This window comes from Canis lupus, chromosome 18 (assembly GCF_003254725.2).
Source record: "Canis lupus dingo isolate Sandy chromosome 18, ASM325472v2, whole genome shotgun sequence".
In the NCBI taxonomy this organism is placed as follows: Eukaryota; Metazoa; Chordata; class Mammalia; order Carnivora; family Canidae; genus Canis; species Canis lupus.
In genome coordinates, this window is record NC_064260.1 from 40,985,596 (window position 1) to 41,000,963 (window position 15,368).

The window sequence follows — 15,368 nt, forward strand, 5'->3', positions numbered from 1 at the left end:
TGCAATTACAGAGTACAAAGACAATTAAGTAACTTTACCTGACTTAAGGGAACTTACAGACCAATGAACATAGACAATTAACCAGGATTTTTATCTTATCACTTGAAATAACTATACAAATTTGGAAATTAATGAAAAGTCCGAGGCCATTTGGGCTGCTATAACGGAATACCATGGACTGATTAGCTTCAACAACAATCACTTATTTCTCACAGCTCTGGGGTCTGGGAAGTCCAAGATCAAGACTTGCAGACTCCACATCTGGTGAGAACCTACTTCCTAGTTCATCCACAACTGTCTTTGCACTGCATCCTCACATGGCAGAAAAATCAAGTAAGGTTGTGAGATTTCTTTTTTAAAGAGACATTAGTTCTACTCAGGAGAGTTCTACTTTCATCACCTAATCATCTCGCAAACACTCCATCTCCAAATACAACATATGATATAGAGTTTAACTCATGAATTTGGGGGAAAACAGATACTCACTCTATAGCAACATCCAAACGTAAATAACTTTTATCATATAATCCTTGATAAAATCAAATATTTACTATTATTTAATGAAAGTGTATGTTTGGGAAGACTTTGAGATGACATAAGAAATTTCCATGTAATAATAATTGGGATAAAAATCGGGATATAAAGTTTCTCATACAGTGTGATTTACCAATGAAAACCCTCTGTTCCCCTTATCCCTGGCACTTCATGATTCCAGACTGAATAAAGAAGGTGGAACCATGCATTTCTTTACTATTTGTTTCCTACCATTTCGGAGACTTAGTATCTTCTTTCAAGCCTCATTCAGAAAGAGAGAGGCCTATGAAAGAGGTCCCTGTTAAAGAAATCAATATATGTTATGACCTCTTTATTACCTAATAATATGCATTCCATTAAAAGCAGAGGTAAGAATGGCATGCCATATTGTCAGCATGATTCTTATCAATTATATCAAAAATATCTAATGTCAGGTTCTATATTGGATATATAAAGCTCATGAATTATGGATTATAGTATTTCAAATATGAGGAGCCTAGTTCCCTAAAGAAGGTTATGAAACACTGTAAGTAAAAGAAGAAATGAGGATACTAAAAAATGGCAAAGATATTATCAGACATTCTAAATTATTGGGAAGATCAATGGATCATCCAATGAAAATATACCATGAAACAAAGCTAACCTACTTGGAAGATAATAGGATTCTGCACTCAAAAAAGTAAGTAAATCTTACTTATTATATCTACGTCTTTTGTTCAGATATTTTTCTATACTTCACTTCTTTATGATTAATATTATAACTTAGAAGCAGCATTTCAATCTCATATTCTAAGCAATATGAACAAAATTATAGACTTAAATATTTTGCAGATACAAAAATAAGAAATATACTTCAAGTATTAATATGGATTGTCTTTGTATGGGAGGAGTGAACCAGGTTATTATGCCCCACTTATTAATTTCCCTCTCTGAAATATATAAGGAGCACTATTAATTCTGAAAAGAACAATTCTGAGAGAGAGAAAAATGTGAAATTGCACTCTAATGAAAAAGGCACAGTATTAACTATAGTATAAGTCACATAAAACACAGTTTCAACAGATACATTTTATACCTAAAAGCTAAACATCTATTTTCCTAAGATTTATGAAAATCTTAAAAGTTTATTTTGATTATTGGAAATACTTACATCTTCAATGCTTTTCATCATGTACAAGTTTATTAAACCTGAGGGGAAATTTACTACAGAAAAATAATCCTTTCCTGGAGGGAGCAACTCTTCATTGAAAAGAGGCGACACATTTTTCTTCTGCTTCATTTTCTTCTTCTGGTCCACAACTTTTTCATGGCATTTTTCATCTCTCCATTTCTCAGAGTATAGATTAGGGGATTTAACATAGGGGTGATAACTGTGTAAAACACAGTCAATGATTTATCAATGGGTAAGGTAGAAGGAGGTCTCACATACATAAAAATGCAGGGGACAAAGAAGAGGACCACCACTGTAATGTGGGAGCCACAGGTGGATAAGGCTTTGTGCCTCCCTTCCTGACTAAGATTCTTCAGGGAGTGGAGAATAACTCCATAGGAGATGAGTAAGACCGTAAAAATGACGACACAGATTGCCCCATCATTAGCAACCACGGTGAGGCCAATAACATAAGTGTCAGTACAGGCAAGTTTTAGTAATGGGTACATGTCACAGATGAAGTGGTCGATGACATTGGGACCACAGAAAGGAAGGTTGTAAACAAAGAGAAGTTGAACTACAGCATGCAAAAACCCTCCAAACCAAGCCAACAACAGCAACAGAACACACACTCGTTGATTCATGATTGTCAAATAATGCAAGGGTTTGCAGATGGCCACGTAGCGGTCATAGGCCATGACCACCAGGAGTAAAATCTCAGCACCACCAAATAAGTGCCCTATAAAGAGCTGGGACATGCAAGCTTGGAAGGAAATGGTTTTCTTCTCATAGAGTAAGTCTATGATCATATTTGGAGTAACTGTAGTAGAATACACAGCATCCATAAATGATAAGTAACCAAGAAAGAAGTACATAGGGGCATCCAGGCTTGGACTGACCACCACAGTTACCACAATGAGTAGGTTGCCCACCATTGTCACGATGTAGATGAGCAAGAACACAACAAATAATATTTTCTGACCTTGGATGCTCTGGGTGAGCCCCAAGAGGACAAACTCAGTCACATTGTTCCTGTGTTCCATATGTTCTTTTGCATGTCCTTATTTCAGAGTTCAGACAAAATTAGCTATAAATATAACTATTCCTGCTAACTTCCTGAAATCTTAACACAATCTGTTTATTCATTCAACACATAGGCATTATCATTTCTTATGTCCCGGGACTTTGAGAAATTACAATACAAGACTTGATTAAAACATGTTCCCTACCCTCACCAATCTTGCAGGTTAAGGGAGAGAAAAGTTATTAAAGACATCCTGAGAAAAGGACACATTAACAAACAAATGGGGTGCCACAACCAGCTTTCCACCTGGAAGCTAGTAAAATTGTACATAAAACAAATTATTCTTATAAAAAATTTTAAATGCATTGTTTTAATGAAAAATTAAAGCAAGACTTATATTTACTTCCCAGGTAATAAAAGAGATGACATTCCAACTTATAGACTTCTCTTATCTAATAAATGAAATTCATATATTTTACAATACTGGAATATCTTAAGGAGTCAAAAAAGATACCATATCATCAATAAATTAGATGGAAGAAAAAAATCTACATTTTAGGGAATATATACAGAGTTAATATCAAGATAGACACAGATATCTAAGCAATTAAATAAAAGACAACCAAACCAATGACAACATGAGTGAATCATATAAACAAGCAACTAAAGGATGGCCACCACACATATGCTATGATGCTGAAACTCACCTGTGGACAGAAACATAGGAAATGAAGTAACAGCCTCATTATGAAAATGAGAATTTGGATTCTTCAAAATCACTCATTCAAGTTCTGTGGACGATATGCCATCCTTAAAACTTTCACAGATGGCAAACAATGCTCAGAAAACATACCAATTGAAGCCACCATTAGGGATAGAAGTATCTGCCCATTAAAATATCCCTAAACCAGAAACTAGTTTCTAAAAACTTGATATTAGAGAAAGTAAATTTATTCTGGGTCTTTAAATATGAAAATAGCCAAAAAGAATACTACAGAACTGAGCAATGCCCATGTATTCTGGTTACTGTAAAGAATCCCTAACATGGCTGATTCTCAGAACCACACAGAACTTTTAAAAGACTGTGAATTCCCACACCACCAAAAGGTAAAATGTAGAGCCTACTTTGAAATCTTACATCTAATTTCACTTCCTGGATTACCTGAATACTGAGACAAGCATTCAATACAAGCTCTGGGTTGTAGTCCCTTCTCTGTTTTCTTTTGTACACTGATGCCATCTGTCTGCATGAACACGCAGCAAGAAAACACAGGCACCATCATTAAAGCTTAAACAGTTTCCATGTGAACAATGCTCTCCATGCTTACAGAAAGTCTCGCTGGTTTCAGTCTTTTAAAAAAAGGTTTCCTTTTAAATTGTTCAGATTTTTCAAAATGAATACAAAAGTCCTGTAACCTAAACAAGTCTAAATCTTCACTCTGAACAGAGATCCAAAATCTTCATTGTTGGTAGAATTTGCCCTAATAACAAACAAATGTTAAATCATCACTTTGAGGTTTAAAAAAAAAAAAAAGGCAAATTTGTGGGATAGAAAATTCTGAATTGTTTAAATAAAGATTGTGTGGTGTATTTTTAATGTTAATATAAGTCAAATAGTGAAACAGCCTTTACAACAGTCAATTCTCAACAAATTATACTGGTCTGTCTTTACAAAGCATAGTTAATCTTAGGATTCCCTGTATGGGGAATAATTTCATAAACATACTTCATTGTGTTGAGTCCTTCATTTCAATTTCTGCACAAGATAGTCATTGAACACTGATCCAAATACTTTCTGAGGTCAAGACAAGGGTCTGTAAAGACTTTATCTGTATTTGAAATACAACACATATTGTTGAGTCATTCAACTGGTACATCTCCAAGAGTGATTCTTCCCTAATTAAATTCACTGGGACCTTCATCATAATTTTGAGAGTAGACCTACATCTCCAGAGATGACAGCAGGAAAATTGCCATGTACAACAGAATTTGAGAAACTTGTCCTCTTAAGGGAAATCACAAAAGACCAACTTGAGTGAATCACCAAAAGAGAAATGTCAACGTGGATGGAACTGGAGGGTATTATCTGAGTGAAGTAAGTCAGTCGGAGAAGGACAAACATTATATGTTCTCATTCATTTGGGGAATATAAATAATAGTGAAAGGGAATATAAGGGAAGGGAGAAGAAATGTGTGGGAAATATCAGAAAGGGAGACAGAATGTAAAGACTGCTAACTCTGGGAAACGAACTAGGGGTGGTAGAAGGGGAGGAGGGCTGGGGGTGGGAGTGAATGGGTGACGGGCACTGGGGGTTATTCTGTATGTTAGTAAATTGAACACCAATAAAAAATAAATTTAAAAAAAATAAAGAAAGAAATAAAGAAAAAAAAAGAGAAATGTCCAGCATGGACAGAAATAAAATATGTTTTTTTTTTTTAAAAAAAACCTCTCTTCTTTAAAGCATGAATTTCAAAATATTCAAAGCTGGTTCAGTTAGGCTTAAGCTATGTCTTTGCACGAAGACACCTGAATTGACTTCCAGAAGACCATGAAACAAATTTCAGAACAAGCCATTTAAAACTTGTCTCAAATGTAGGAGCAGATTGCTCCCCTAAGGGAAGAGTCTTGAGTTTGTCACATAGGGGCACACAGGCAAGTTGTAAGAAACTGTGTTAAAATGGGAGTGGGGACAGAGAAAAGACTGTGGGAAAATTCCACTTAGAGTGCTTGGGAAACATTCACCAAAATAGACACGGGGCTGGGCCAGAAAACAAGTGCAATGCATTTCAAAGGACTTAAATTATACAGAATATATATAATTAAGTTCAACATAAATATAACAATGGGAAACAATGTTTCCCAATTATTTACAAATTAACAACATAAATTTAATTACCATGGATTAAAGAAGAAATATCAGTGAATAGCTTTTAAAATAAAGTTTCAACATAAAAATAATGAAACATGGTGTGTGTGTGTGGGTGTGTGTGTCTATGTGTGTGTGTGTATACGGGATGTAGTTAAAGGAGTGCTTAGAAAGAAATGTATAGCTTTAAATAGAAGTATTAGGAAAAGAGGTATTACAAATAAAGTAAACCTCCATCCTAAGAACCTAATAAAAGGAAAAGCAAAATTTAGCCGGAGAACATTGTAGAATTGAAATAGTAAAAAAAAGACAAAACTCATGGAAAGAAAAATTAATTGAATAAGAATTAGAATACAAAATAAAATAGAGAAAATATATAAATCCAGGAAGTGATTCTTTCAAAGATTCATAAAACTGAAAAGTTCCTAGCAAAATGGATTAAGAAATGCTAAGAGAAAGTACAAAGGATGAGAATCAAGAATGAAGAGAGTACCATTACTCCAGTCTACTGATCTGAAAATGATAATAAAAGAACATCATAAATGAATCCATAGCAGCATACATGCCATCTAAGAAAGTGGAGCTCTGTTATAAAAGATACAACTCTCTAAAGACACACAGAACAATAGTTAAATACTGGAATAATTTAGGGTGCCTGGTGGCTCAGTGGTGGAGCACGTGAGTATTGATCTCAGGGTCGTGAATTTGAGCCCCGTGTTGGGTATAGAGATTATTTTAAAAACTAATAATATTTTTAAACTAGAATAGTCCAATACTGTTAAATAAATTAATTCTTTAAAATCTTTCCTCTTTCAAAAAAAAAATCTTTCCTCTTCCAACATAAAATTTCACTCCCATATAGCTTTTTCACTAATCCTATATAAAAATTAATCAAAACATAGTACCAATCTTACATAAACATGTTCAAGGATGAAGGGAAATTAAAATACATCCTGACTCATTTTATGCACCTAGCATAACCCTTATGCCAGAATGAAATAAGAGCATCACAAGAATAATCAGACCAATCTAGAAAACCTCCCTATTCACAAACAAAATAGTTTCATACGTAAGAAATCCCAAAGAATCTACAAAAATAGCTACTAGAATTAATTAGTGGGTTAGTAAGGTCATAGGATACATACATGGTCAAAAAATTAATCTTATATCTACAAACAAACAAATACAACTTGAAAATGAAATTTTTTTAATGTACCATTTAAACTAACTATAAAAATCATGAACTCCTTAGGCATAAAATGCTTAAATATATGCTATAATATGCTTAAACTAAAAAATATTGATGAAAAATGTCAAAGGAAAACAAAACATGTGGAGAGATATACCATAGTCAGGAATTAGAAGGCTCATTATTGCTAACATCTCAAATCTCAAAATGATTGAATCTGTAGGTTCCTTGCAATTCTCAACAAAATCCCACTAAGTTTTTGTGTGTGTGTAAAAATACATTGATTCAAAAATTTATATAGAAATATAAAATAACTATAATAGCCAAAATTAATTTTGAAAAGAACAAGTTCAAGAACTTAAACTACTTGCTTTCTAAACTTAATATACATCAGCCATTAGAAACAATGAATACCCACCATTTGCTTTGATGTCAATAGAACTGGCGGGTGTTATGCTGGGTGACGTAAGTCAGTCGGAGAAGGACAAACATTATATGGTTTCACTCATATGGGGAATATAAAAAAATAGCAAAAAGGGAATATAGGGGAAAAGAGAGACAATGAGTGGAAAAAATCAGAGAGGGTGACAGAACATGAGAGACTCCTAACTCTGGGAAATGAACAAGGGGTAGTGGAAAGGGAAGTGGGTGGGTGTTGGGGTGACTGGGTAATGGGCATTGAGGGAGGCACTTGACGGGATGAGCACTGGGTGTTATATTATATGTTGGCAAATTAAACTCCAATAAAAAATAACAAAACAATAAAAATAAAAAAATAAACTTAATATAAAGTATTGGAGACAGGGTACATATGTAGATCAATGAAAATGAATGGATTAGAGACAGACCCTTATTATATGACTTACAATAAATGTGTAGAGGCAATTCAATATAGAAATGGTCATCTTTTCAACAAATGGTGCTGAAATAAAAGGATATCTATTTGCAAAACATGAATTTTAATCAATGCCTCTAGCCATAAATAAAAGTTAATCCAAAATGGCTCAAATAGCTAAATGTAAGACCTCAAACTACAAAACTGGGGATGCCTGGGTGGCTCAGCGGTTTAGCACCTGCCTTCAGCCCAGAGTGTGATCCTGGAATCCCGGGATCGAGTCTCACATCGGGCTGCCTGCATGGAGCCTGCTTCTCCCTCTGCCTGCCCCCCCATTCTCTGTGTCTCTCATGAGTAAATAAATAAAATCTCAAAATAAAATAAAATAAAATAAAATAAAACTACAAAACTTCTCAGTGAGAACATCAGGAGATCTTTGTGACCTTGAATTAGGCAAAGATTTCCTAGGTATGACAAAAAAAATAAGCATGATCAATTAAAATAATAATAAATTTGACTCTTTAACACAGAAATTCTGCTCTTTAGAGGATATTTTAAGAAAATGAAAAGATAAGACATAGACGGTGAGAAAACATTTGCAAACTATACATCTGATAAAGAGCTTGTTTTCAAAATAAATAAAGAACTTTCAACTTTCCATAATAATAAACAAGTCAGTATACAATGGTCAAAGGAACTGAACAGACATTTCACCAGAGAGGAAACATAAATGGCAAAAAAGCACATGAAAATTCGCCAACATCATTAGCTATTCAGGAAATGCAAATTAATTTTTATTTATTTATGATAGTCACACAAAGAGAGGGAGAGGCAGAGACACAGGCAGAGGGAGAAGCAGGCTCCATGCACCAGGAGCCCGACGTGGGATTCGATCCCCGGTCTCCAGGATCGCGCCCTGGGCCAAAGGCAGGCGCTAAACCGCTGCGCCACCCAGGGATCCCAGGAAATGCAGGTAAAGCCAAATGATATCATTATTTGGACACCTGGGTGGCTCAGCGGTTGAGCATCTGCCTTTGGCTCAGGGCCTGATCCCGGATTCCCAGATCGAGTCCCACATAGGGCTCCTTGCATGGAGCCTGCTTCTCCACCCTCTGCCTGTGTCTCTGTCTCTCATGAATAAATAATAAAATCTTAAAAAAAAAAAAGTAATCATTAATGACTTATCCAAAGGACAAAATTAAAAACTTGACAATACCAAGTTCTGACAGAGATAGAGAAAACCTAGAAATGTCATTCATTGCTAGTAATATGCTGCACCTTGGAAAACAGTTTAATAATGTTTTATGAAATCATGCACCTATCATAAAACCCATCTCTTCTGCTCCTAGGATTTTATCTAATTTAAATGGGAACTTACATTCATGCAAAAATTTATACATGAATATTTATAGTAGTTGCACTCATAATTCTGAATATCTGGGAACAATCAAAATATCTCTTAATTAAAGAAGGGATACATTTACATTTTACCCAAAACCATAGGATATCTAGGAAAAACCTAACCAAAAGGTAAAGGATCTGTACTTTAAAAATGGCTGAACATTTATGGAAGAAATTGAGACACAAAGAAATGGAAAAATATCCCATGCTCATGAATTAAAAGAATAAATATTGTGAAAATGTCTATGGTAATGCAATCTTTACCAAAATACCATGGGCTTTATTCATAAAGCTGGAACAAATAAGCCTAAGATTTGATGGAATCAGAAAAGATCTCAAATAGCCAGAGGAAGGTTGAAAAAGAAAACCACAGCTGGGGGCATCACAATGATTGATTTCAAGTTGTATTACAAAGCTGTAATCATCAAGACTGTATAGCAGTGGCACAAAAATAGGCACATAGATCAATGGAACAGAATAGAGAATCCAGAAATGGGCCCTCAACTCTATGGTCAACTAATATTCGACAAAGCAGGAAAGGCTATCCACTGGGAAAAGGACAGTCTCTTCAATAAATGGTGCTGGGAAAATTGGACATCCACATGCAGAAGAATTAAATTAGACAATTCTCTTACACCAGGCACAAAGATAAACTCAAAATGGTTGAAAGATCTAAATATGAGACAAGAATCCATCAGAATACTAGAGGAGAACGTAGGCAACACCCTTTTTGAACTTGGCCACAACAACTTCTTGCAAGATACATCTATGAAGGCAAGGGAAACAAAAGCAAAGATGAACTATTGGGACTTCATCAAGATAAAAAGTCTACACAGTGAAGGAAACAATCAACAAAACTAAAAGACAACCTACAGAATGGGAGAAGATATTCGCAAATGATGTATCAGATAAAGGGCTAGTATCCAAGATCTATAAAGAGCATATCAAACTCAACACCAAAGAAACAAATAATCCAATCATGAAATGGGCAGAGGACATAAACAGACATTTCTCCAAAGAAGACTTACACTTAGCCAACAAGGACATGAAAGGACATGAAAAGATGTTCCATATCACTTGTCATCAGGGAAATACAAATCAAAACCACAATAAAATACCACTTCACACCAGTGAGAATGGCTAAAATTAACAAGATAGGAAACAACAAATGTTGGAGAGGATGTGAAGAAAGGAGAGCCCTCTTGCACTGTTGGTGGGAATGTGAACTGGTGCAGCCACTCTGGAAAATAAGTGTGGAAGTTCCTCAAGAAGTTAAAAATAGAGCTACACTACAACCCAGCCATTGCACTGGTATTTATCCCAATGATAGAAGTAGTGAAACAGGGATCCCTGGGTGGTGCAGCAGTTTGGCACCTGCCTTTGGCCCAGGGCGCGATCCTGGAGACCCGGGATCGAATCCCACCTCAGGCTCCTGGTGCATGGAGCCTGCTTCTCCCTCTGCCTGTGTCTCTGGCTCTCTCTCTCTCTCTCTCTCTCTCTGTGACTATCATAAATAAATTTTTTTTAAAAAGTAGTGAAACACCAGGACACCTGCATCCCAATTTTCACAGCAGTAATGTCCACAATAGCCAAACTGGATGGAGCCATGATGTCCTTCAACAGATGAATAGATGGAACTGGAGGGTATTATGCTGAGTGAAGTAAGCCAGTCGGAGAAGGACAAACATTATATGTTCTCATTCATTTGGGGAATATAAATAATAGTGAAAGGGAATATAAGGGAAGGGGGAAGAAATGTGTGGGAAATATCAGAAAGGGAGACAGAACGTAAAGACTGCTAACTCTGGGAAACGAACTAGGGGTGGTAGAAGGGGAGGAGGACGGGGGGTGGGAGTGAATGGGTGACGGGCACTGGGGGTTATTCTGTATGTTAGTAAATTGAACACCAATAAAAAATAAAAAAAATAAAAAAAAGAATATGTGGTTTATATATACAATGGAATATTAATCAGCCATCAGAAGAGAGAGATATCCACCATTTGTTTCAACATGGGTGGAACTGGAGGTTATTATGCTGAGTGAAATAAGTCAATCAGAGGACAATCATCATATGGTTTCACTCATATGTGGAATAGAAGAAATAGTGAAAGGGACCATAAGGGAATGGGGGGAAACTGAGTTGGGAAAAATCAGAGAGGAAGACAAATCATGAGGGACACCCAACTCTGGGAAACAAACTAAGGTTTGCAGAAGGTGAGGTGGGTGGGAGAATAGGGTAACTGGGTGATGAGCATGAAGGAAGGTGCCTGATGAGATGAGATAATGAAAAAAAATTGAAGGGATTAACAAATTCTCATATAACCATAGGATGGAATAGTACTCAGCAATAAAAATAAATGAACTATTGTTAAACACAATATGCATAAATTTCAAATGCATTATAGTAGGATAAGCCAGATTTAAAATACTACATTTTGGACACTATCTTATATTTAAAAAACCCCAACATCTCCACCAAAAACTGTTAAAATTAATAAACAATCTCAACAAACTTGCAACATACAAAATCAACATACAAAAACCAGTTGTATTTATACATACTAACAACAAACTACCCAAAAAAGAAATTAAGAAAATAATCTCATTTACAATACCATCAAAAGAATAAAATATTTAAGATTAAATTTAACTAAGTAAATGAAAGATTTGCACCCTTAAAATAATATGACACTAATGAAGGAAATTAAATATACAGACAAAGGGAAAGATATCCTATATTCATGGATTGAAAGAATATATGTTAAAATTTCCATGCTATCGAAAGTAATCTACAGATTCAATACAATCCCTTTCAAAACTCCAAAGGCATTTCTCACAGAAATTAAAAAAAAATCATAAAATTCATATGAAACCATGAAAGACCCCAAACAGCCAAAAAATCTTGAAAAAGAACAAAGCTAGAGACATCACAAAATACATTACAAAATTAGAGTAATCAAAAGGCTATTATTGACATAAAAAGAGGTATGAAAAAATAAAAATAGGTATGCAGACCAATGGAATTGAATAGAAATCTCAGAAATAATTCTATGTATATGTGGTCAATTTATCTTTGAAAAGGGGGCCAAGAATAAACTACGGAGAAAGGAAAGTCACTTTGTTGTGCTGAGAAAACTGAATATCAATAAGTAAAAGAATGAAATTAGACCTGAGTTATTGTTTGAATGTTTGCATTCCCCAAAATTCATATTTTCAAATCCTAGTGTCCAATGTAATGGTATTATGTGTGCCTTTGGAAGTTGATTAGATCATGAGGTCAGAACCCTCATGAATGAAATAAATACCCTGATAAAAGCAGCATGTTGGTGAGGACATAGAAAAGGTGAAACCCTTCTACACTGTTGGACAGAATGTAAACTGGTGTAACCACTATGAAAAACAGTATGGAAATTCCTGAAATAGTTAAAATAGTTAAAATGATAGGAGTACTCTCCTATCATACAGCAATCATACATCTAGGTATTTATACAAAGGAAATGATATAAGTATCTTGAAGAGATATCTGAATCCTCGTGTTCATTGAAGTGTTATTCACAATAGCCAAAATAGAAAAACAATCTGTCTACTGATGGATGAATGGACCAAAAATGGGACATATATAAGTAATGGAATATTATTCAACCACAAAAACAGAGGAAATTCTGCTTTTTAGATATGGATGAACCTGGTGGACATTAAATGAAATAAGCCAGATACAGAAAAGGAAATACTATATGATCTCATTTATATGTGGAAGCTAAAAAAAAAAGTTGTATATATAGAAGCAGTGAAGAGAATGATGATTGCCAGGGACTAGGGGTTGGGGGAAATGTTCAAAAACTACAAACTTTCAGTTATAGTATGAGTAAGTTTTGAGGATCCAATATACAGCATGGTGGCTCTAGTTAATAATCCTGTATTGTTTACTTGAAATATGCTAAAAGTACATTTTAAGTGATCTTACCATAAAAAAAAGAAAAAGATTATGTGACATAATAGATGTGTTCATTAGCTTGATTGTGCTAACCACTTCACAATGAATACATGTATCAAATTATCATATGTCACATCTTAAGTATATGCAATTTCAATTAGTCAACTATATCTCAATAAAGCTAGAAGAAAAAAACTTTATCCTGAGGATTCAATTTATAAAAAATTCTGGAAAAGATAGAATTATGGACCAGAATTTGCCAACTCCTAGAAGCTAGAATAAAAGGGACTACAAAGATGCATGGGGAATTATTTTTGGTGATAAAACATTTGTACATCTGTTGTAACAGTGGTTACATAACCACAAATACATAATAGTATGTATTTGTCAAAACTTGGAAAACTTAGACTTAAAAGGATGAATGATGCACTGTGAAAATTATATCTTATTTAAAAGTGGAAAAGGACAGATTTTATACATTGAAACAAAAGACATCTGGAAAATACAATAGAAGGTAAGATTCTATTGGCAAAACAGCATAAAATAAATTTACTCAAAAAGACTAAATTTACAAAGAAACCTACTAGGTCTATATGAACATCAAAGAAAGCTTGTTAGGTGAAAAGACTTACCCAGTTTTTGGATAAGAATTCTCAATTCTCTAAAGATATTAGCTCTTACTAATTCAAATAATACGTAAATATTAATTAAACATAGTTTTTACTAGAGTAGCCTATTAAAAGATTTTAAAACATAAATACAAAACAATAGATATAGTTCTGATAAGAAATTACTGGATATGAAAATGTCCCATAAATTAAGTGCAATTACAATATGTCTTAAATGGCATACAAATATTTTAAAAAGTGGAAAATAACAGAGGTCTGAATTGGATCCAAGCATATGCAATATTTTTTAATACAAACTTAAGATATCAAAGCAGTGGGGAAAATAAGTACACATTTCTATAAATGCCCACCCAGAAAAATAAATAAAATTTAATCCTTAATTAAGTCTTTACATCAAAGTGTAGATGGATCCAAAATTCAACATAAAATGTAAAACCACGAAACTATTAAACAAATGTTGGAAACATGTGGAAGAATATTTTGTTAACATTGAAATAAGGAAGACTTTCTAAGCAAGATTAGAAAGTCAAAAAATGAATAGATTTAATTATGTATATGTAAAAATATTTCCAAACGGCCAAAAATATTTTGCATGATATAAAAACATCCAAACTTGTTGGCTGGAAAAATAATACACATACAAAGATGAAAAGGGATAGCTTCTTTAGTGTATGATGAAATCATAAAAATTCATATGAAAAAGATCAACAATCAAACAAAACAGGTAAAAGTCAATAAAAGATCATGCACAAAAGACAATAATTTTAAACCTGTAAATCAAATTAAATTATATTTGTTAAATTTCAATCAAACAAATGAAATATAATTTCTTTAACAATCAGATGCTCAAATATCATAAATATTCATCAAGCACTGGTTATTGAGAATGTGCACAAATGGGTATTTGTATAAACTGAGGAAAGTAGCACAGTATGGTATAAGCCCATGGATGGCATTTGGACAATTACTGTGAACACTGACAATTTTAAATACATGTACCAATTGATTGAACAGTTCCACTGATAAAAGCTCATATTTGGAAAATTTCAGAAAGACTGCACTGCAGAGCTATTTATCATAGAAAAATATTTTAAAAAAACCATGATGAAAATTGGAAACGCTAATTTTACCATATCTTTATAAAGAAGTTTTGGGCAGTACAAGGAACCTAAAAATGAGTTGTATCTGTGTATTGGTATAGAAAGATGTTTAGAAGGCTGACTAGTAAATATGAAAGTTATACACAGACACAAAGACAAAAACACATATATGAAAATATGATTTTATTCCCAAAGATTATTAATTGAACAGTCTTAGAAACAATAACAAACTTTATATAATGATACTAATAGAAGAACAGGGAGACTCTGGTGAGGGACAAGTAGGATGTTCATTCCACACCATTTCCACTTTGTAAGGATTCTATATTTATATTTATTATTATCTACTATGCTTTCAAATATATTCTAAAAAGTAAAATGTTACACAAAAAATTTAATATGAAAACAAATTAAAGAGAAGGTAGTCTATATAGCAACAAATATTTTAACAAGGACAGGAATGAAAATACAAGAGGAGAAACTGACCAGAAATAAAAATAAGAATGAGAGAAAACTTACAAAAGCAAATGCAGCAATTACGATTTAGTGTAACTCTATAAATATTTCATTGACTATTTCTTTGCACATTACTTATTGACTCTGACTAGAAATGCATTTACAGTAAAATAGACTTTAACATTTGAGGAGATTGGCCCTAATGTTAAATTACTTCCTTCATGACGGATGAAGCACTGATTTACTACT

General features: G+C 33.8%; 1 protein-coding gene across 1 annotated transcript; it reads right to left on the bottom strand.

Annotated features, from left to right (window-relative positions):
• Positions 1–1,809: 1,809 nt before the first annotated feature.
• On the bottom strand, positions 1,810–2,727 carry LOC112663608 (olfactory receptor 4A15-like). Its single transcript, XM_025452679.3, has one exon. It carries the CDS (start codon positions 2,725–2,727, stop codon positions 1,810–1,812), a length of 918 nt encoding a protein of 305 aa, XP_025308464.3.
• Between the last annotated feature and the right edge of the window lie 12,641 nt (positions 2,728–15,368).

Coding starts and splice junctions, on each gene's coding strand:
- LOC112663608 (XM_025452679.3), bottom strand. CDS start 2,727: ATGGAACACAGGAACAATGTGACTGAGTTTGTCCTCTTGGGGCTCACC.